The 24,310-nt window shown below is 35.8% G+C and overlaps 1 protein-coding gene across 8 annotated transcripts in view; it reads left to right on the top strand.

Annotated features, from left to right (window-relative positions):
• COP1 (COP1 E3 ubiquitin ligase) overlaps window positions 1–24,310 on the top strand; it is a 260,298-nt gene that overhangs the window by 133,573 nt on the left and 102,415 nt on the right. For all 8 annotated transcript variants that reach the window (XR_014136418.1, XM_060643577.3, XM_060643574.3 and 5 more), the window contains 3 exons: window positions 10,540–10,683; window positions 13,199–13,307; window positions 13,684–13,765. Coding sequence is in view for 7 of the 8 variants with exons in the window: in XM_060643577.3 (XP_060499560.1) it covers window positions 10,540–10,683; window positions 13,199–13,307; window positions 13,684–13,765 (335 nt within the window). In the remaining variant the exon portion in view is untranslated. The remainder of the gene's footprint in view (window positions 1–10,539; window positions 10,684–13,198; window positions 13,308–13,683; window positions 13,766–24,310) is intronic.

Genomic DNA, 24,310 nt, shown 5'->3' with positions numbered 1-24,310 from the left:
TTGGGATGAGCACTGGGTGTTGTATGGAAACCAATTTGACAGTAAATTTCATATATTAAAAAATAAAATAAAAAAAAAAAAAAAAAAAAAAAGAATAGAACTTCTTTTAAAGTGTCAGTTGAATATCAGAAAATGTACAGAATCTAAATCATATAGAACATCTCAAATTACAGAAAATTAAAACATTCTCTGATCACAATACTGTAAGAGCAGACATGTGTAACAAAATTAGAAACTAGGAAAAACCTACCACATGAAAATTTAAAAGCTAATTTGGCGGGCACCTGGGTGGTTCAGTGGGTTAAGCATCTGACTTTGTCTCAGGTTATGGTCTCACAGTTTGTGAGTTCGAGCCCCGCATGGGCTCTCATTTGTCAGGGCAGAGCTCACCATGGTTCTTTGTTTCCCCCCTCTCTGCACCTCCTCTACTCTTGCATTCTCTCTCTCTCTCTCTCTCTCTCCCCCTCTTTCTCTCTCTTTCTCTCTCTGAAAATAAATAAATATAAAAAGAAACTAATTTGGCAACTCTAGGGTCAAAGTGGAAATGCAACCACTTTGGTGAAACTTCTATATATTAGAATTTATGGGACACAGTTAAAAGTGCTCAAAATAAGATTCATTGTTTTAAGTACTTAATGGATAAGGAATGTATGAAAATAACTTAAGCGCCTAAGTTAAAAAAAAAAAAAAACAACACAAACCTAAAGAAAATAGAAGGAAAAAAGAATGAATTATTAAAGACAGAATTATTCCATTAATGAGCTTCTCAAAACAAAGTGCAGATGGCTAGTTAACCAATCATGTACAACTAGGGGAAATCGTAAATATGTAGAATAAGAAATGAAACTGAGGGAATAATTACAGGCACACTGGTGGAAAAAAAGGTAAACTACTTTGCTCATGTTTATTGTAAACAAACTTGGGATCTTATGTGATAAGGATTATTTTCTAGGAAATATAAATGATTTGAACTGATTCTAGAAGAGACCAAAAAATCTAGTCAGGATAATTACAATGGGAAAAATAGGGAGAGTTCTCAAACAGAAAATAATGAACCTAACTGGAAATGTGGAAGATCTAAAAGAATTTAAAAATTCTGCTGAAGAAACAAAATTGAATAAAGGAAGACATAACCTATCTAGATGGAAAGACTACGTATCACAAGAATATCACTTTTTCCTTAACTTGTGTATAAATTTCACCTGATTGCAAAGAAAATACCATCAGGATACATTTCAAATAAGTTGGTGCTAAACTTAAGAATAATATAGTTACTAAAATACCTAGGCAAATTCTGAAGAAAGAGATTCATGAAAGAGCACTCATTACTACAAGATGTCACATGTCATGATGAATCAGTAATTAAAACCTTGGTACAAATAAAGGATGGATAATGTCTACAATTGTTTCAAATTCTTGTAAGAAGTTAGTATATATCACATAAACTGCATTTCTAATAAATGGGGAAAAGAGATTATTCAGTAAATGGGGCAACTAGGTAATGGTCTGGAAAATATAAATTTATATCTCTGCTGTCATATTTTAAAATAAGTTCCAGATGGAATGAATATCTGAATGGAACAAAAGTGAAACTTGGTAAGTATTAGAAGAAAGTAAGTATTAGGGTAGAAGTTAAAAAAAATCTTATAGAAAAAGAATAAAGCAGAAGGAGAGAGAAACTGGAGAGCTACAGTTTGAAACGGATTAGACAGATGGCCTTAGTGGTAAGCTAACATTTGAGGTAGTACCTGAGGGAAGTGAGGGAGTACGCCATACATATGTTTGGGCAGAGAGCACTTCCAGGTTCAGGTACTCTCAGATACATTGACCCCTGCGATGGGAATAGATTTGGAATTTCTTAAGTTTGCCATGAGGCCAATGTACCTGGAGGAAGGTGGGAGGAGGCAAATCTTTCGTGCTTTGTTATCACTTGGCCTTTTTTATGAGGTTGGGTAGGAAGCCATTAAAAGATTTCGGATCAAAGTAGTGATGATTTGACTGTTTGAAAATGGATTGTAAGGGTCAGGTATGGAAGCAGGGATATCTGTATGGAGCCTATTATAATAATACAGACATGAGATAATGGTAGCTTGGATGAGAGTGGTGGCAGTGGGCTATTGGGAAGTGGTTAGCTTCTGCTCTATTTTGAAGGTTGAACCGAAAGAGTTGCTGTTAATTAATGAAAGGGGTGGGTTTAGCTAATAAAATGAGGAAGATACTTGGTGGAGTATTCAGAAACTCAGTTTAGGACAGATTAAGAAACCTGTTAGACTAAAATTGGAGCTGCCAAGTAGGCATGAACCAATAGTGTAGAGAGAGGTCTGGTATGCGAGATAAACATTTGAATCATCATCAGTGTATAAAGTCATGAAACTAGGTGAGATCTCCACCGAAGACCATGTAGATGGAAAGAGGAGGTAGAAGGATACTTGTACTCTGGGCTACTTGAATGTGAAAGTGGAGACGGTAAAAGGAACAGTGTGAGTGCCTACTGTGATGGAGTGGCCAGTTAGTTAGGAGAAGAATCAACTCTGTTGAGGAGGAAGTGATCCTTTAAGTCAGCTGTTGCTGATATTCAAGTAAGATAAGAATTCAGAGGTGATTATTAGATTTAGCAAACTGAAGGTCATTGTTGACCTTGACAGAGCATTTCTAGTGCTGAAGATGAAAGCTTGGTTCCAATAGGTTAAAGAGAATGGGAGGAGAAGAATTGGAGCCAGTGAGTATGGATAACTTTTTTGCTCAGTTTTGCTATCGCAAAGGAAAGAAATGGGGGGTAGCTAAAATGGAATAAAGATTATAAGGCATGTTTTGTTTTGTTTGTGTTTTACTTGAAAAAAACATATTGAAAGGCTTAGGGAAAGAGGTAGGAGAGTGGAAAATTAATGACAGAGGAGAGAGGAGGAGAATTGAGAAAGCATTCCCGTATCAGGGGTGAGATGAGATCTGCTACACAAGCAGAGGCGTTGGTCAGGTTTAGGAGCTTGCATCCTTCCTCAGAGTAAATGGAGAGCTGGCAGAGTGTATCAGAATACATAAGCTGGTAAATGGGGATGTGGTGGTGGGAGCCTTTGGAAGTTATCTTCTTAATCTTTTATAGTTTTGCTAAACTGCAGAGGGAAACAGTCTGAGAGTGATTTTGTGAAGAAGTAGATGGGGAAATTTTGAGAAGAATGAAGAAATTGTGTACCTTTTTTTTTTTAACCTGAATGGAGAGTATGTGTACAAGGGAAATTTACCATGAAACTAGGCAGTGTTAAGGCCTCGCTTGAAGATAGTGATGATGAATTTAAAACGAGACTGGAGAATATGGTTGTATACTTTTCTCTCACCGTGTTCATCTGTGCCAGTTCAAGTGTAGAGTGGGTAGGGAGTTAGATGTAACTAGCATTAGAGTTTTGCCAAGGAAGTTAGATACAAGAAATAAAAATTAAAAGCAGTGAACGAATACTGTTGTACGGGAGGGAGTCCTCTAATTATTGACCATGGAATTTATGATAGGTAAAGAAGAAAGTGAATACATAAGAGGATGGCATAATGGTGATGTTAAGACCAGTGAATTTTTAGGTCCCCTCGGGCTTGAGGGCTTGATGGATTTTTGGACACAGAGGGTCATCTAGCAAGATTGGAGGTGGTTGTTAGCCATATGTCATAAAGCAAAATTGAGATTATGGAGGGAATGAAGTTCTTAGTAATGAAAAAGTCTAGGGTATGATCCTGGTTGTGTGGAGTGTTAGCACAGTGAAAGATCTTTGGAGAAGAAAAAGTCAAGAAACTGATAGATGAGGCTGTTGAAGCTAATCATCTGCATGATTATTAATTAAGAAGTAGGACAAGAACTGAGGCGCCTTGGTGGCTCAGTTGGTTTAAGTGTCTGCCTCTTGATTTTGGCTCAGGTCATGATCTCATGGTTCATGGGACTGAGCCTCACATTGGGCTCTGTACTGACAGTGTGGAGCCTGCCTGGGATCCCCTCTCTCTGCCCCTCCCCTGCTCTCATGTTCTCAGGAGTGGGCTCTCTTTCTCTCTCTCAAAATAGGTAAATAAACATTAAAAAAAAAAAAAAAAAAAGAAATAGGACAAGAGTAGATTTGGAGAGAGTGATAGCGAAGTTAAAATTGCCAAGAACTCCTGCATTGGTACAAGGGCTCGGGAGGAGTTGTATAAGTTACAGGAGATTTGGAGCTGGGAGAGAGTGAAAATGGCTGCAAGAAGCTGTGTGTAGCATGGAAAACACAGACTTCATTTCCAGAATTACTTGAACCACGGAATGTGAGAGGACTTCAAGGGAAGCAGTGTTTTTCAAAGAGCCAGGTTTCCATTAGATTAAGAAGGTAAAAGGAACATTTAGAAAAGAAGTTGACATTATTAGTGGTATTATCTGCATTGAGAGAGGTTTAGCTTTACTTAAATGTATTGAAGTGCATGTGGGGGCACCTAGGTGGCTTAGTCGGTTAAGTGTGTGACTTCAGCTCACGTCATGATTTCCTAGTTTTTGAGTTCAAGCCCCGCGTTGGGCTCTGTGATGATAGCTCAGAGCCTGGAGCCTGTTTTGGATTTTGTGTCTCTCTCTCTCTCTCTCTCTCTCTAAAAATAAATAAACATTAAAAAAAATAAAATGCATGTGACTTTTGACCTAGTGCTTCATATTCTAGGGTAAATTTCATGATATTTTCAAGAATATATGCAAATATATGAAAGAAGGACCCTCATAGGAGGGTATTTTTTGCAGCATTACTTAACAGTGAAAGATCAGAAAGTAATTGATAAACTGATTAAGTTATGATACATACATATGTTTGAATTCTCTACAATCACCGGGGGAAAAATGAGGTTGCCCTAATATGTACTGATATGAAATGATTATCAAGATACTGTGGAGGGGGCAAGGTGTAAGTCAATATGTATGATTTCGCCCCATGTGTTTAAGTAATAAAACTATGAATACACAGATGCTTGTTCATGCACAGGGTAATGCTAGTAGGGTACATAAACTGGAATTATTGGTTGCCTCCAGGGAGGTGATTGGGTGCTTTATTTGGCAGGATTTGGAGGAAGACTCTGCTTTTCTTTGTGCACTCTTTGAACCATTGCCTATATACATATTTTTAAAAAGTTTTAAGAAGGGATTCAGGCCTGTTTGTGGTGAATCTTCAGTAATAATTGGGTGTATTGATTTTACATGGTAGTAAATGAGGAAAATTATGTGGACAGAGCTGTGTTTTTGAAAATTTACCTTTTTATCAGTTCTTCAAATGGATTAGAAAAGAGGAAAGGCAGGAGTAGCAGACTGTTACAGAAGCTATTGCACTAGTCCGGGTTAGTGTTAATGCATGCCTAATTCATATTTCTGTGAATTTCTCAAATGTTGTGTTCTGGTTTTTTAACATCGTATTTCCATCAGTTAGGTCAGCATTTGGCAGATAACAGGCATGCTGGGGGGCGTCTGGGTGACTCAGTCAGTTAAGCGTCCGACTTTTGCTTTCAGCTCAGGTTATGATCTCACAGTTTGTGAGTTCGAGCCCCACGTCGGGCTCTGCACTGACAGCATAGAGCCTGCTTGGAATTCTCGGTTATCCTCTCTCTCTGCCCTTCCCCCACTTGCCACATGCCCACACGCGCACACACACTCTCTCTCTCTTTCTCTCTCTCAAAAACAAATAAATAAACATTAAAAAAAACAGGCATGCTGGATATTTGATGGGTGAGACTATTCATGCATCATCCACTTTCTCCCAGTAGGCCTCAGTAATCAGTGACTCCTGAATTTCTGTAGCATCTTTCATCATTATTTGGCATTTGCTGATACTGTATTATAATCTTTCCCAGTAATTATACACCCTGTGAGACTACCTTACTCTTTTTATCTCCCTCTGTTTAACCTGTTACACAGGATGAATATATCATTTATTACTATCATGTATATAATATTGTATGTGTAATTATGTTATTATTGTTTATTTTGTCTTTGTATATATTCTTTGAAAACCAGTTCTTGTGTTCTCATTAAAATGGAAGTTTTGCATAGTGATTGAGAGCATAGACTCTGGAACCAGATTGCTTGAATTTGAATTATCTGGTGAAGTCTGGGCAAATTACTTAACATCGGTATAACTTAGTTTCCTTATGTATACAGTGGAGATTTGAAGAGTAAATTTATTTTTATGTGAGGTGCTTAACGCAGTGCTTTATACATAGTATTATCTATGGTATGGAAGGTTTAGCTATTATTATTGATTGATTTGGGAGAAAGTCCGTGGAATAACATCAATTCTTATTTACTTTACCTGTATTTGTATTCTTTAAAGATCTGCCTATTTCTTTTCGTTAAAATGGCCAATTTCTTTGTTTCCTTGAAATAATAGCAGCCTCTATCTCTTGAGGCACACTATCACGGTGATGAATTAGACCTCTAACAACTGTGTTCGCTTTACATTTTCTTTTGATAAATAGGATTCTAGTGTTTGGGATATTAATCCACTTTGTTAATACTTGTTTTTTAATTGCAAAAACAGTATGACACAGTGGGAGCACTGAAAAAATTCCCTTCTTGGGATATTGCCATCTTTGCATTGTTTTGTGCCACACTGTACTAGAGGTATGCGTTAATCAGCTGTCCTGTGCCTGGATGGTCTCTTGCCTGGAGGCTCAATCACTTGACTGATGGCCCTTTTGACAAAGACTATAGGCAGTTTCCTACAGCTGAATTAGCATTTTAAACTGTTTAAATAAATCACTTTTAAAAACAGTTGAAACAGTCCAAGTATGAAAGAAAAAGGCAGTTTGTTTCTATGTTTAAAATAAGCCCCCATTAATATTTTTCAAAGCAAATGTTTGTGTGTTTTGAAATTTTATTTAAAAAAAATTTTTTTTTTTTTTACATTTTATTATTTTTGAGAGAGAAAGACAGAGCACAAGTGAGGGAGGGGCAGAGAGAGGGAGACACAGAATCCGAAGCAGGCTCCAGGCTCCGAGCTGTCAGCACAGAGCCTGATGCGGGGCTCGAACCCACCAACCATGAGATCATGACCTGAGCCGAAGTCAGTTGCTTAACCAACAGAGCCACCCAGGTGCCCCATGTGTATTTTGAAATTTTAAAAAGTTCTGTGAAACTCAATTTATCATTGTAGTAAACTTTCATAAACCACTTGCTTTAAGAATTACTGGTGAGGGGTGCCTGGGTGGCTCAGTCGGTTAAGCGTCCGGCTTCGGCTCAGGTCATGATCTTGCAGTTCGTGAGTTCTAGCCCCGCGTCGGGCTCTGTGCTGACAGCTCAGAGCCTGGAGCCTGTTTCCGATTCTGTGTCTCCCTCTCTCTCTCTCTGACCCTCCCCCGTTCATGCTCTGTCTCTCTGTCTCAAAAATAAATAAACGTTAAAAAAAAAAAAAAAAAAGAATTACTGGTGATAGGGGCGCCAGGGTGGCTAGGTCGGTTAAGTGTCTGTCTCTTGATTTTGGCTCGGTCAGGATGTCATGGTTTCTAAGTTTGAGCCCCGCATTGGGCTCTGCTCAACGCGTGGAGTCTGCTTGGGGTTCTCCCGCCCATCCCCTGCTCGCACGCTCTCTCTCTCTCTCTCTCTCAAAATAAATAAACTTAAAAAGAATTACTGGTGATAGTGAATAGCAGAAATGAATTTTGTATAACAAGTGAAACTTAGTACAAAATTTTTTGAATTTAATTGCACATCAATGAATTACTTTTTGTTTCAGTTTAGTCACTGTTTATTGTTTTTGTTTAGGTTATCAGATTTCATAATTAAGGCAGCTGAAATACTGTATTGTGAGATAAGAGGCCATCCATTTTGGAGTAGCTCTGAAAAGCTCTCTCTGTACCTGAAAACTACATTGTTCATTTGAGTTGTTACATGAGATGTTTTTAGAATCTAATTATGTTTGTTTGGGATCAGATATGATTAAATCTGTTAAAGATTGAGAACAAACGGTTCAGCGTTTGGAAGTACCTAAATCCTGAGTCTTAGTAATGTGGAAGTACTTCTCTTTTTTTTTCCAAGGGAACTGTTTGTCTTCCTTTCCCTTTTTATCAAAATTTACTAGAGGGGCACCTGGGTGGCTCAGTCTGGTGAAGCCTCTGACTCTTGGTTTCGATCTCACAGTTAGTGGACTCAACCCCCATGTTGGACTTTGCGCTGGCAGCAGAGAGCCTGCTTGGGATTCTCTCTCTCCCTCCCTTTGTCCTCTCGTGTGCTCTCTCTCTCTCTCTCTCTCTCTCTCTCTCTCAAAAAAAAAAAAAAAAAACCTTAAAAAAATTCACTAGAGATAATATTTTTTTACTTTCTGGTCAGCATTTCTATTAGAATTTTATTGTTTTTAAATTATAAAGAAACTCAGTATCCCAGAATATTAAAAAAGAATACTGTACAGATCCTTGATATCCCAATATTTAAAAATAAAACATAACCAGGACGTAAGAAAATAACAATAAAGTCAGAATATAAAGTTGATTTTTTAGCATGAGAGGTAAGAATTAGCTAATGCAGCTAAATAATAACCTTTGTTGAAAAAAGAGAGGTGTCTTGAATAACAGTGTAGCAACAGAAGAAATAATAGACTTATTAACTTATTTACATCATCAAATCAATTCTTTTGACAGATAGCATTTTTATTCATATGGAAGTTTTCTCACTGCAGTGTCTTTGGACTGTTATTTTAATAATCTAGTGTTTAAATTTATTTTTTCTTAAAAACATATAGTTTGGAAGTGGCCTATTTTTTTCTGGTGTAACACTGGAATACTGTTGATTTATTGCCATGTCTGTTTGTAGGTGTAGTAAAAGTATTTAGAGATAATTTAACTAGTTCTTCCTTGGGGTCTCAGCCATACCCAGCCTTTTAAGTTAAGGATGGGATTTCAGTTCTGATAACTGTTCTTTGTCGGACACAGTAATATTTCTCCTTCAGTGACATTAGCCTGTGGGTATAAATTGAGTCAGGATAGATGAATAGTTGCATCGACATAGTTATGCTGCATTAGAATCCATGGTGCAGGGGAACACTGAGTCAGCAGTTTGGTTTCAGTTGTTGTACAAATAAATGCATTGCATTGCCACATAGTCATATTTTATTGGAGGGAGTATTTGCTGATTTGTGCTATAGTCAGTGACATGGAATGAAATTATTTTAAATGCTATAAAATAAAGGATTTAAAGTTGTATTGAAAAGTGAACATCTCAAAGTGTTTTTGTGCGAAATATTCTGTGTACCTATTTCTTTTATTCGTCATCATTAGCTTAGCAAACATTTTACTAAATTATTAACTAATCATTAACTGTTCTGTAACAGGATATCACAGGTAATCCAGAAAGAAAAGTATGCCATGTCGGTATTTATATGCATTTAACGACTACTTGATATATGCAGAGTATTAACATACTGTCTTATCCACTTACTAGCTGATTAACTTAAGGCAAATTGCTTCCCCTCTAACCCTTCGTTTTCTCATGTGTAAAATGTGGACAAAGATAATACCTATCTCATAGGGTTATTATGGGGATTACATGAGTTAATATGTGCAGTGGTTATGCTTAGCGGTCAGTGAATGTTAGCTATTATTATTGTGTAATTAATTGTAGATCAGTGAAAATTCATCTGTATTCTTTGGCCTTACGGCTAAGCTTATAGAAAAGATGCTTAACTTGTTGAGAAATAATGGATGTGATGATTCATTTCACATTAGGTTATTTAAATTTCTTACTGGTCATATAACACCTTTGTTGAGGTTCCAAATTAAGTTTTATAAAGGTGAATAAGGTCTTCTGCTTTTCTTTGAAGTATATTATTTTGGAACTTGTATAGAAAGTCAGTAAGAGAGGAGTGAATTCCCTAAGAAATTCTAAGAGAAGGGAGATTTTTAGTTTTTTCCCTTGGTTTTGGCATAAGAAATCTATATTGGGGGGGGGGGCTAATAAATCAGATCATCTTTGAGAGATTAGTAATGGATTTGAGGAACATAATGATAATTTAATGATTCCATTTTTTAAACCTTTGTCATCACTCTTTAATTGCTTCTGTAACTGAGTTTGTGTACTAATTTATTTATTAAAGTAACGTTAAACACTGAAATTCTGTGATCCCCACAAAGTGGTAGAAGGGAAATAGTTAGAATTTATGAAAAGATTAATTGGTAATTCTCTTTTGACATATTTTTTAATATACCAAACCATTAAGTCTTTTGTCACTACTTTTATAATATAACTTGTTAGCCTTTACAGTTGGGTAAGTTGTAATATGGTTACTAAAGCTGAATTGAAAAACATGTCAAGTTTCTAGGAACAAAAGAACTATCTATAAGCAGAATTGTGTAGCTATGCACAGTTCTCTACCACTTGTAATTTGTTATGTCTTGGTAATGACTCTATCTGGACATAGAGCCTACTCCAATTTGAGGGCATTTCAAGTAGATCTCTTATTCTTGTAGACAGAATGACTTTAGAAACAGAAAAAACTCTGAACTGTTGTCATTGTAAATGTCACAGGGATAGGCAAATAGTCTTCCTGACCAAATATACACTTTCTTCCATAGTATTGAATTTGACCGGGATTGTGACTATTTTGCAATTGCTGGAGTTACAAAGAAGATTAAGGTCTATGAATATGGCACAGTCATTCAAGATGCCGTGGATATTCACTACCCTGAAAATGAAATGACCTGCAATTCCAAAATCAGGTACTTAGATTATTTTTTTGGACATCATGTAGCTTGTGTATAACAATCAGTGACTATAATTAGTATGAGTTTGTTGTTTTACCTTTCTGTGAGACTCCTTATTCAGTTATAAAAAACATTGGAATTGTATACAGAGGAGACTTCAGAATCTGTTTTAAAGTTATCGGTTGCTTTTACCCTGTAGGGGTTAGTAGTCACTGTTTTCCTGTTTGACCAATGAAAGTCCTTTTTGTTTCACTTAATCAAATAAAAATCTTTGTCGTAAATGGCTTTCCATGGGGTGTTGAATAAAGGATTACGATAGCCTATGAATAGTGTCTGAAAGTCAGGATTTTTTTTTCCCCTAGCAATGCACATCTCTCTAAATATTTTAACTGTTTATAGTTTTAAGAGGTTTTTCTTTTTCATAAGAATATTCTGCTGCTTTTCATTGAGGGCCTTATATTTAAGTTTCATACAATAAGGGTTAGAGTTCATAATGAGAGCTTTTCAAACCTGGAGTACTGTTAAAAATGCAGGAACTGGGAATTACTTCGGATCTGCCCCCCCAGAATCTCAAAGGAATCTTAGAATCTGCATTTTTTAAACAAGCTTCCTAAACAGTTCTCATAGGCACTGGCTTAAAATGGAATGATACACGGAAAGTGTCTAATAATAAATTTATTTAGAACTTTGAACATTTTCTAATTATACCTATTTTACCTGAATTCACCTACTTTACACACATATGTATTATGTGTGTGTATATGGTATATATGCTCATTTTAATAGTGTTAATAATATAGCAAGTATTACAGTATTTATGTAATGTATTTGTTATAGCTTTCCTTTTCATTTCCTAATTCATTCCTAAAAATGATAGACTGATAGTTTGTGAGCCTGCTAATTCATCAGTGGCACTCGTCATCGAGAATCTATTATAGTTATTTTATCCTAAGTGGAAAGAAAATAACATGAATAAGACATAACTTTATTGAGTTCTTATGTGGCAAGCATTGTCCTAAATGATTTATCTTAAGTAGACTTAACTATGAGATATTGCCCCATCTTATGTACAAGGAAGCTGAAGTACAGAAAGGTTAATTAACTTGCATAAGGTCACACAGCTAGTCTCTGGAGGAGAAAGGATTCAAGCAGGTAGTTTCTTCACCATGTCGTGCCACTTATTTATGAAATGGAGGCCACAATAGTAATACCTGTTTCATAGGATTATATTTTAAATAAATCGACACAGTGCACTTAGCATACTACTTGGCCATTATCAAGATTCCTAAGAAATGTCACTGTAATGAAAAGGTGGATTAGAGGGTTTACCTTTTTTAAACAAGCTTCCTAAGTGATCCTCAGGCACTGGCTTAAAATCAAATAATACAAGGAATGCATCTAATAATATATTTATTTAGAACTTTGAACATTTTCCAATTATCCTTATACCTATTTTACCTGAGTCAGTTACGTATGTAAAAATATGGCAATACTTTATGGGATGTTGGAGTAAATGGAAGAAGCCGTTCAAATCTGGAAGCTATGAGCTAAAGACTGAAAGGGTCAGTGTGTCAGCACACCCGAAGCCAGTTTGGAGCAAACGGGTTTGGAAGGTGAACTAAACTACCCCAAACCACAACTGTGAAGCGGCACAGCTAGAATTTGAGCTCAGGTTTATCGAACTCTAAAATTTAGCCCTTTTAACTTGCCACGTAATTTCTCCCAGAAATCTAGTAAGTATATGTAAACATGCAAATGAACTGTTAACAGTTTCTAAAATTTAGCATGAACGTAGCCAGTAGAGAGCAAAAGACTTTGTTATTTTCATGTGCTTTGAGATCATCTAGGTTAATTGCTTTCTAAGTGGCTTTTTCCTTAATATACATTAGCTTTATCATATGCTTCATTCACATATGTGTCTCACCAAAAGCATACATTTTTAGATGCGTTCTCAGTTTTGGAGCACTTGAGAATAGCTGAAACCGTAAATGTTAAAAGCTTAATTCTAACTTAAATTCTTTCAATTGGAATTTCAGTCATAAGCTTATATGAAGATTTTTTGTTTGTTTGTTTGTTTGTTTTTGGATGTGAGTACAGAAACCCAATTCAAATTAGTTTATTAGTGTATGTGATTCAGCACAACTTGATACAGGGGCCTGTACAATTTGATTAAGTCTCTGCCTTTCGGCTGTGGCATGCTTTGTGCCCTGTTGGCTTTCTGTTTTCACTCATAGATCTGCTTTACTCATGTGTGAAAGATGGCCAGTGGCAGCTGTACGCTTATGTCCATCTTTTGGCTAGTGAACAGTGTGAATAGTGGTAAGGGTTGTTACTTGGTAGTTCAGTAGAATAATGTGGGAGTTATTTGATATATTTTTTCCCAAATATGTTGTTGGCAGATTAAGGATTATGAAGTCATGTAGACCATTTAAAAAGGGTTCCAATCTTTTCTGAACACATCGACATTCTTTGTATTTGTTGTTACTTACTTTTACATGAAGTAAGGCTTAACTAACTATCTTTCTTTCAGCTGTATCAGTTGGAGTAGTTACCATAAGAATCTGTTAGCCAGCAGTGATTATGAAGGCACTGTCATCCTATGGGATGGATTCACAGGACAGAGGTCAAAGGTCTATCAGGTAAATAAGGATACTAGTTTACTTGTTTTAAGAACCACATTTTTACTTTCTTAATAATTGTAGGGGTTTATGTGCTTTATAGTTACAAATTTTAGCCACTAATTTAGACTTTTAAAAATAACTATATGATACCAAATAATGCTTTTCTGAAGCATCTCTTCAGACTTGTTTTACATTTATAGAATGTGTCAAATAAATTTCCAAAAGCAATAAAATATGTATATGTAAAAAGTTTGGGAACTACTTTGCATCTCATTTGTTTTCATAGCCTGTTTTATCTCCCTCCCACCAGAGCAATAAATTGGTATCAAGCTTTTTGCTTTATTTTACCATCTATGTTCTGTCTGAGACTACTTTGTCTTCCTTCTGTATCCAGGAACATGAGAAAAGGTGTTGGAGTGTTGACTTTAATTTGATGGATCCTAAACTCTTGGCTTCAGGTTCTGATGATGCAAAAGGTACAATCTGAATCTCCTCTCCTACTTTCCCTCACTTCCTTATACCCAACTTAATTCCTTTTACTGGCAGAGATACAGATATTTATTAAAACTTGTGGCAGTCCTTTGTGATTATTATTCTAAAACTAATCTAAGCACAAAAATCTATCTTTTGGAGTGAAAGAAAAATGAATATACTGTATCTTCATTATAATAATTTTTTCTGGATTCATGTCACATGGTGACATTTTTATAACCAATTCCTTTATATATACCATCAAGTCAACTTTTTTTGATGAAATATTTAGACCTGTCTCTGTTTTAAATGATATTAAATTTCTAGTGTATGCTAAAGTCTTTTAGTGAAGTTTATCATATTTCAAGGCAAGAGTTCTTCATTTTTTTCCCCCGCAAATTTAATTGACCTCTTCTGTTTTTTCTTATATATCCATATTTACTATTCATTTTTTTCAGTTGTCCATACTGTTTTGTTTTGGCCTGGTTCTTCTCACCATTAGATTTCTAAAGCCTTGTTAACAGATTTCTTTAACCTTATAGTTAATAGCCTTAATTTTTTTGCCCTCCTTTTTTGCATGTAACTTATAGACTAGCGATTAGATAGGCAGAGATAACTCTAGTGTTGAAAAGTTTATTTCATAATGATAGTGCATGCCCTATTTTGTAAAAGGGAAATGAACATATCTGGATTTCCCCCCAAAAGATCAAAAAGTAGCAAGTTGTTTACCCTTTTTAATGGTTATTTTGAGAGAGAGAGAGAGAGAGAGAGAGAGAGAGCGAGAGAGAGAGCAAGCAAGCATGAGTGGAGGAGGGACACACAATCTGAAGAAGGCTCCAGGCTTCGAGCCATCAGCAGAGCCCGACACGGGACTCAAACTCATGAACCGCGAGATCATGACCTGAGCCGATGTTGGACACTCAAGCGACTGAGCCACCCAGGCACCCCTAAATGTACTTTTTAATAGTGTACTGAGGATAGCCTTTATTGAGTTGAATACTTGTATTTTAGTACTGAAGAGTAATATTTATTCAAAGGTCTTGACTGGTCAGAGTCTTTCTCTGGAATTGTTTCAATGGAAACAATTTAAGTAGGAAAGGATTTTTAAAGCTATTTATTCATGTTAAATTGTTTTAAAATATATGTAACATGAAATGAAGCATTTTAACTGTTTTTAAGTACTGTTTAGTGGCATTAAGTACATTCATGATGTTGCAGTCTTCACTGCCCTTAGTCCATAGAACTTTTTTCATATCGTCAAAACTGACACTTTCTACCCATGAAACATAGCTTCTCATTTCCCCTTTACCTAGCCCCTGGCAGTCACCTTTCTGCTTTGTGTCTCTATCGATTTGACTACTCGTAACTACCTCATATGAGTGGAATCATGCAGTATTTGTTTGTGAGTGGCTTATTTCACTTAGCATAAAGTCTTTAAGGTTCATATATGTTGTAGCATGTATCAGAATTTTTTTAAATTAAATTAATGTATTAATTAATTATTTTTTTAATTTACATCCAAGTTAGTTAACATATAGTGCAACAGTGATTTCAGGAATAGATTCCAGTGATTCATGCCCTATGTATAACACCCAGTGCTCATCGCAACAAGTGTCCTCCTTAATGCCCCGTACCCATTTAGCCCAACCCCCTTCCTGTAACCCCTCCAGCACCCCTTAATTTGTTCCCTGTATTTAAGAGTCTCTTATGTTTTGTCCCCCTCCTTGTTTTTATATTATTTTTGCTTCCCTTCTGTTTTGTATCTTATGTTCTTCTGTTTTGTATCTTAAATTCTTCATATGAGTGACGTCCTATGATACTTGTCTTTCTCTGACTAATTTCAATTAGCATAATAGCCTCTAGTTCCATCCACGTAGTTGCAAATGGCAGAATTTCTTTTACAAGGCTGAATTATAATGTATTCTATGAATGTATCACATTTTGTTTATCCATTCATCATCTATAGACATACATTTGGGTTACTTCTACCTTTTGGGCTATTATGAATAATGCTGCTATGAACGTGAGTGACAAACTATCTTTTTATGTCCTGTTTTTAGTTCTTCTGGGTATATACTCAGAACTGGACTTTCTGGATATGGTACTTACATGTTTAATTTTTTGAGGAAACATCATTCTGTTTTCCATAGTGGCTGCACCATTTTACATTTCCACCAGCAGTGCCTAACTGTTTCAGTTTCTCCATATCCTCACCAACACCTGTTATTTCCTTCCTTCCTGGTAATGATTTTAATGGTGTGAAGGGGTATCTTATTGTGGTTTTGCTTTGCATTGCCCTAATCATAGTGATGTTGAGTGTCTTTTCATGTGCTTATTGGCCATTTGTATATCTTCTTTGGAGAAATGTTTATTCAAGACCTATGCCAATTTTTAAATTATTATTATTATTATTTTTTTGCTGTTGAATTGTAGGTGTTCTCTGGATAGTCTGGATATATATTCTAAAACTGTTTGATTATTTTGAGAGAGAGAGGGAGAGAGAGAGGCAGAGACAGAGAGAGAATGCCTGTGGGCATGGTGTGGGGAGGGGCAGAGAGAGGGTGAGAGAGAATCCTAAGCAGGCTCTGCATCACCAGCACAGTGCCTAACATGGGGGCTCAAGTTCACGAACCGTGAGATCATGACCTGAGGTGAGGTTAACCAACCGAACCACCCAGGCGCCCCTGGATAGTCTGGATATTAATCCCTCATAAGATATGTGACTTGTTCATAGTGTGCTTTGATGCACAGAAGTTTTTCATGTTGATGAAGTCCAAATTGTCTAATTTTCTTTATGTTGCCCATGCCTTTGATGTCATATCCAGCGAGTCATTGCCAAATGTAATGAAGATCTTGCCCTTTGTTTTCTTCTGAGAGTTTTATAATTTTTGTTCTTACATGTGTTTGATCCATTTTGAGGTGACTTTTGTGTATGGTGAAAAGTAAGCATCTGACTTCATTCATTTACATGCAGAAATCCATTTTTCCTAGTACCACTCATTGAAAAGATTGTCCTTCCCTCATTGAAAGGTCTTGGCACCTTTCAAAAGGTCAAAAATCATTTGATCATATCTTCAGGGGTTTATTTCTAGAGTCTTTTCTGTTGGTTGGTCTGTTTTTTCTACCATACTGTTTTGATGACTGTAGCTTCGTTTGAAATGAGGAAGCGTGAGTCCTCCATCTGTCTTCTTCTGTTTCAAGATTGTTTTAGCTTTTTAGGGTCAACGAAGATTCCGTATGAATTTTAGGGTGAATTTTATTTTATTATTTCTTTTCTTCTGCTTTCTTTGGTTTTAATTTGCACTTCTTTTTCTAGTTTCCTAAGATGGAAGCTTGGATTATTGATTGTAGATCTTTTCTCTTTGCTAGTATATGCATTTAATGTTATTATAAATGCCCCTATTGCAGTGCTGGATCTCACAAGTTTTGATAAGTTATATTTTAATTTTCATTTATTTCAAAATATTTGAGAATTTTTTTTGAGATTTCTTACTTGACTTATGTGTTATTTAGAAATGTATTGTTTAGGGGTGCCTGGGTGGTTCGGTCAGGCTTCTGACTTCAGCTCAGGTCATGATCTCGCGATTCATGAGTTCCAGCCCCGTGTTGGGCTTGCTGCTGTGTGCGCTGAGCCCACTTCAGATCCTCTGTGCCCGTCTCTCTCTGCCCCTCCCCTGCTTGCTTGCTCTCTCAAAAATAAATAAACATTAAAAAAAAAAAAGTGTGTTGTTTAATCTCTAGGCATTATGGAATTTTCTAGCTATCTCTCTGTTACTGATTTCTAGTTTAATTCCATTGTGGTCTAAGAGATACATTATTTAATTTCTCTTTTAAATTTGTTAAGATATGTTCAGAACCCACATTTTGGTCTGTCTTGCTGAACATCTCATGTGACTTTGAGAAGAATGTATATTCTAATTAGATAGCCTGTAAATACCGTTTATATTCATTTGAATGATGGTGTTTTGAATTCAGCTATGTCCTTACTGATTTCTTACTGCTCGTTCTGTCCATTTCTGATAGAAGGGTGTCTATTTTTTAGATTCTATATTGATCTGTTTCTTTTTTTTTTTCCTGTAACACATTGTCTTGATTTATAGCTTTATAGAAACTCTTGAAGTCAAGTAGTCTTCCATTTTTTTAAAAAATGGTTTTAGCTCTTTACTTTTTCTGCTCTTGCATATGTGTTTTAGAATCAGGTTTGCCAGTACCAATGGAAAATCCTGTTGAGATTTTGATTAGGATAGTATTGAATCTGTAGATCATTTTTGGAAAAATTGATATCTTAATATATTGAGACTTCATTCCATGAACATGGTTTATCTTTCCAATTTTAGGCTTTAAATTTTTTTCTTAACAGTTTTATAGTTTTCTGCATACAAACCCTGCACATTATTACAACTAAATAGTTTGGTTTTGGTGCTATTGAAAATGTTTAAAACACATTAGTATTCATTCATTGTTTACTAGTTTGTAGAAAAACAATTGATATTTAAATATAAATTTTGGGGGCGCCTGGGTGGCTCAGTCAGTTAGGCGTCTGACTTCAGCTCAGGTCACGATCTCGCGGTCTGTGAGTTCGAGCCCCGCGTCAGGCTCTGGGCTGATGGCTCAGAGCCTGGAGCCTGCTTCGGATTCTGTGTCTCCCTCTCTCTCTGCCCCTCCCCCATTCATGCTCTGTCTCTCTCTGTCCCAAAAATAAATAAACGTTTAAAAAAAAAAAAAAAAATATATATATATATATATATATAAATTTTGTTTCAACAAACTTGCCAAAAGTCTCTCTTTATTTTTAAGAGATTATGTTTGGAGATTCCAAACTGGAGGGCCAGTCATGTCAGCAGAGTTGTAGAGGCCACTTTTAGGCAACAGACTTGAGCAGTGGAAAACTTGTATCATGTAAAAGGTCCCACAGTGACTGCTGGGCTGAATGCAAACAGGCTTATTAGGCAACCCACCTCAAAATAGGCATAAGCTCTAATTGACCAATGGACTACTTACAATCAGGCACAGTTACCAAAAAAGGAAAATGCTGTGTGTTCTAATACCTCCTCACTGCCCCCATAACTACAACCCCCCACCACTGCCTTCTGGTAGAGAGCCTCTCCTTTGCTGTCCTGCCTGCTACTTCCTTGCAGTGTATTTAAGACACCTCTGTCATTTTTATTCTGTCTTGGGTGAACTCTTTCACTGCCCGTGCCACTGACTTCCACCTGATCTGGTTGCCCCATGAGAGCCACTAATCCTTTTTTGTTTCCAAAGTGTGTCCATTTCTTTTTTTCTTTTTTTTCTTTTCTTCCTACTTTCTCTTGTTTTGTTGTACTTGCAAGAATTTGCAGAATGATGGTGTATACAGTGGTGACAGCAAACATACTTGCCTTGTCCTGATCTTGTGGGGAATGCTTATAGTCTTTCAACATAAATAGGATATTTTTAGGGTTAGGCTTTTATTGGACATGTTTTTTCAGGTTAAGGAAATTCTCTTCCCTGTTTGCCAGGAATATTTATCATGAAAGGATGTTGAATTTTATCATGATTTTTCTGTTATCTCTTGAGATGATTATATTGTTTTTCTTCTTTTTTTTTGTTAATGTCCTGAGCTATAATGATCTATTTTCATATCTTGAAGTAGAATTATATTCCCAGGACAAACCTCATTTTGGCCATGATGTATTATCTCCTTTCTGTATTGCTATGTTTGATTTGCTGAATTAATTTTTTAAAAATATTTTTGCATCTATATTCATGAGGGGGTATTGGCCTTTATTTTTCTATTCTTATAAATTTTGTTGTGGCTTTTGTGTCAGGATAATGGTGTCCTCGTAAAATGATTTCTCTTGTTTTGTGGGAGGTAGAGATGGAAGTGATTATTTAGAATTACTGTTGTTTGGTTCATAAATCTTCCATATAATTTGTCGTTGAGGCTTACTGGGCCTGCAGTTTTCTTTGTTTGAAGGTTTTAACTAAGAATTTATTTTTTTGTAATTGAGGTGTAGTTGACACACCATGTTCCATTAGTTTCAGGTGTACAACATGGCGGTTCAACGTCTTTATGTTATGTTGTGCTCACCACAAAGGTAGCTGCTGTCACTTGTACGGTGCTATTACAGTCCCATTGACTATGTCCCCTGTGGTATAGCTTTTATCCCTGTGACATAAGAATTTAATTCTTTACTGGATGTAGGACTATTCAGTTCATCTATTTCTTCTTGAATGAGCTTTGGTAGTTTATATCTTTCTGGAACTGGTATTTTGTGTTCTCTCTCTGATCCATTGTTTATGTATTTAGGTCAGTGTGGCATTAAGTGTATCAATTTTAATAATCTTTTTCAAATATCTAACTTTTGATTTTATTGATTTTTCTTTTGTTAGTTTTAGTTTCGTTTTGATGTTTGTTCATTAACTTTTCTTCATTACCTTTTAAAATTTGCTTTGAGTGGGATTTCCTTTTTTACTGTTTTGTCAAGGTTGAGATTTATGTCACTGATTTGAGCCTTGTATCTTTTCTAATATAAATATTTTCTGGTATATATTTCCCTTTAAGCACCACTTCAGCTGATCCCTCAAATTTTCATATAATGTATCTACTTGTTCATTCACTCTTAAAAGTACATCTGATTTCTTTTGTGTTCTCGTGTTTCGCTAAGAATTATTTTTAAATGTGTTTTGACATTCCCAACTTTGCTTAAAGTTTTCAGAAATCTTTCGGTTTTTGATTTATAGCTTAATTCTAGTAAGAGAATATATTTTATGTTACTTTCTTTTCTTTCTTTTTTTTTTTTTTTTTAATGTATTATTTAGTGTTTTTGAGAGAGAAGGAGACAGAGTGCAAGCTGGGGAGGGGCAGAAAGAGAGAGGGAGACACAGAATCCGAAGCAGGCTCCGGGCTCTGAGCTGTCAGCACAGAGCCCGATGCACGGCTCGAACCCACAAACTGTGAGATCATGACCTGAGCTGAAGTCAGACGCTTAACTGAGCCACCCAGACGCCCCTAAGTTTAATTCTTTTAGATTTGTTATGATTTCTTTTATGGTCTAGAATATGATTTGCCTTGGTAAATATCCAGGTGCATTGAAAAGATTCTGTAGTTTCCATTGGAGTGTTCTGTGAGTGTCATTTAGATCAAACTTGATAGTTTGTTTTTGGTTTTTTTTTTTTTTTTGGTTTTCTATATTTTTGCTCTGTGTGTGTGTGTTTTGTCTCCTTGTTCTATTGATTATTAGGAATGTTGAAATCTGGGGGGCACCCGGGTGGCTCAGTTGGTTGAGTGTGTGACTTTATTTTTTTTTTTTTTTTTTTTTTTTTTTTTTTTTAAATTTTTTTTTTTCAACGTTTTTTTTTTTTTTATTTATTTTTGGGACAGAGAGAGACAGAGCATGAACGGGGGAGGGGCAGAGAGAGAGGGAGACACAGAATCGGAAACAGGCTCCAGGCTCCGAGCCATCAGCCCAGAGCCTGACGCGGGGCTCGAACTCACGGACCGTGAGATCGTGACCTGGCTGAAGTCGGACGCTTAACCGACTGCGCCACCCAGGCGCCCCGAGTGTGTGACTTTAGCTCGGGTCATGATCTCACGGTTTGTGGATTTGGGCCCCACATCGGTCTCGCTGCTGTGAGCGCAGAGCCTACTTTGGGTCCTCTGACCCCTTCTCTCTCTCCCCACCCCTGCTTGCACTCTCTCTTAAAAATAAGTAAAAATATTTAGGGATTCCTGGGTGGCTCAGTTGGTTAAGCGTTCCATGTCAGCCCAGATCGTGATCTCACAGTTCATAGGTTCAAGCCCCTGTGTCCAGCTCTGTGCTGACAGCTCAGAGCCTGGAACCTGCTTCTAGTTCCGTGTCTCCCTCTCTATCTGCCCCTCAGCCACTCATTCTCTGTCTTTCCCTCTCTCTGTCAAAAATAAATAAACATTAAATATATTAAAAATAAATAAAAATATTTAAAAAAAAAAATGTTGAAATATGATTTTATTTCTACTTTTGGTTATGGAAGACTATTGTTTTGCCTCTGTTTTTTTTTGTTTTGATTTTTTTGAAGTGGTATTGTTAGGGTCTTAAGCATTTATAATTGTTGTCTTGGTGAATTGACCCTTTTCTCAGTATATAATGTTGCTTTTTATCCCTGAATCCCTTTTTTATTCTTCTGAATCTGTTTTGTTAGGTATTCATCAAAGCAGTAATCTCTTTTTCCTTTCCTCTGAGATTCCAATTATATGTTAGACCTTCTCATTTTGTCTTACAGGTCCCCTTGACTCTGTTCTTTTGATATCAATATCTTTTCTCTTCTTTACATTAAGTAGTTTCTGTGTTCTTTTGGATTCTTATCCTTTTATCTTCAGTTTGATACTGATTGAGTTCAGTGACTTATGCAGGTTACTGTATTTTTCCTAAAATTTTCATTTGATTCTTATTTTATAGTTCCTGTATTTATACTCAGTATTTCTGTCTCTGTTAATTTTAAATGTATTTACCTTTTACCCCCATGGAGCACAGTTACAGTAGTTGCTTTAAAATCTGTTGCCTAATTCCAACATCTAGATTTTACAATTGGTTTTTGTTGATGGTATGTTCATTTGAAAAGTTTTCACATTTTCCTGGATTTGTACCGAGTAATTGATGGGTTGTATCTTGGGCATTTTGAATATTATATTTTGTAAGACTCTGGGTTCTGTTCAGATTATCTGGAGAATATTTTTTGTTTCGTTTTGTTTAGGTAGGTGATTGGCGGTTTAGATTCCATCTTGCTTTCTGTATGAGTGATAGTTAAATTGCCAGGGTGGTTTTCAAACCTCTGCTGTGCTGCGTTGGTTTGTTTCATGCATACGCCATTCAGGGGTTAATCTGGAAATTGAGTTGTCTTTTCAGTTGTAGTTCAATGCACAAGGCTTTGTGTCCATCTTGCACATATAAGACTTAGGCCTGTTCATACACAGAATGTGGGATCTTCTCCAGTGCTTTCCTTTCCAGGTTCCTCCCACACTCTTTGTCTCCCTTTTTTACTGAGGCTTTACCAAGAAAGTTGGGGTTTCTCTACAGATGAGTTACTCCTTTTTATGACCACAGAAATGGAGTTTGTGTAGGAATATTAGCCTGCCATACTGCTGTAGCTCTGTGATGGAAGCCCACCATGGGGAAAAGTTGAGAGAGAACAAGAATAAAACAAAAGAAAAAATAAAGATTACTCTCAACCCTGTGACTTGCAGAAATGCCTTTTACCATTCTTATGGTCAGAAACATAGGGATTTTCCTCAGTTTTTGCTGATTGAGTTCTGGCTTTGGCTTGCATGGGAGAAAAGAAATGGTACTCTCACTCCTGTTTTGGTTACTTCTTTTAAATTTTGAATTTCCTTTCCATAATGACTGTTTTTCCTTACTTTTCAGATTCCTCAGACATTTCCTTTTTGTTTTTGATATTGTCCTCTGAGTAAACTCACAGTGAGAGAAATTGGCTACAGTGGGCTTACTCTGCCTTGGTTGGTACTAAAAGTCCCAAATGCATTACGCCCATCTCAAAATATTTAGTGGTGTGTAAATGTATTTATCACTCTTTGTTTGGTGATTTTTTTATTGCTTGTAAGATACTGCCTTTGTGATTATAGTAAGAATACTTTAAATTCCTTTAATGTATTTAACACATTTATTTATTATTAGCATTTTAAATGTTTTATACTTTTTAACATTTTATATATTTTGTATTTAGCAATATCCATTTGTTAATGGATATTATTTTTTCAAACCGTAAATATTGAGTCCTTATAAATGATATTTTTTGTATTCATGCTGTTACTTATTTAATGCTGTGTATTTTTAAAGTAGTTTACTTTCAAATACATATGCACATACTTGTATGTTAAACAAGTTAATGTTAAACATGAATGTAGTAGCCTTATAGATGCAGTTTTGCTGTGTAGCAAGTTAATCAGAAAAGAATGTTATGAACTAATTTTAAGTTATTTAGGAGAAATATGTTTTTCTTTTTAAATACATAAACTAAGAATCATTTGCAATGAGTTATCTTACTGAATTAGAATTAACACATTCTTTAAAGTTTTTTTTATCCCCAAATATGAATTTGAAGAGTAATAGCACTATTTACAGGTTCTTATTTATTCCAGATTTTCATAGCTGCATACGTTAATGTGAAAGTGATGAATTTGAAATCTTGACAAATTAAAAAAATAATTTCAGTTAACTCATACTAAATGAAATACTTTTTTTATCAAAGGACTAAAAAATATAACTGCAACATAGTAAATAGCATTATCATAAATAGTATTATCTGTCTTATAACTTTAGGTAGTTACCTTTTCTAAAAGTTATAACTTTACTAAGTGGAATATCTCCTTTATCTAAACGAAGTTCAAAGGTTTATGTTAGCATCCCAAATGGCCCAGTGACCTTCTGTCCTGGCACCCCCGTGCTTGTGTAATTCCCTTCCTCCCCATTATTCCATTCTGTGTGATTGGTAAAGTACCACAGAAGTGAAGGTATGTCACTTTTTTTTTTTTTAAGTTACTTTATTTATTTTTGAGGGGTGAAGGAGACTATGTG

Source organism: Panthera onca, chromosome F1, assembly GCF_046562875.1.
Source record: "Panthera onca isolate mPanOnc1 chromosome F1, mPanOnc1 haplotype 2, whole genome shotgun sequence".
Taxonomy (NCBI): domain Eukaryota; kingdom Metazoa; phylum Chordata; class Mammalia; order Carnivora; family Felidae; genus Panthera; species Panthera onca.
The sequence above is the reverse complement of the archived record's forward strand: the minus strand, read 5'-3'. Positions and strand labels throughout refer to the sequence as shown.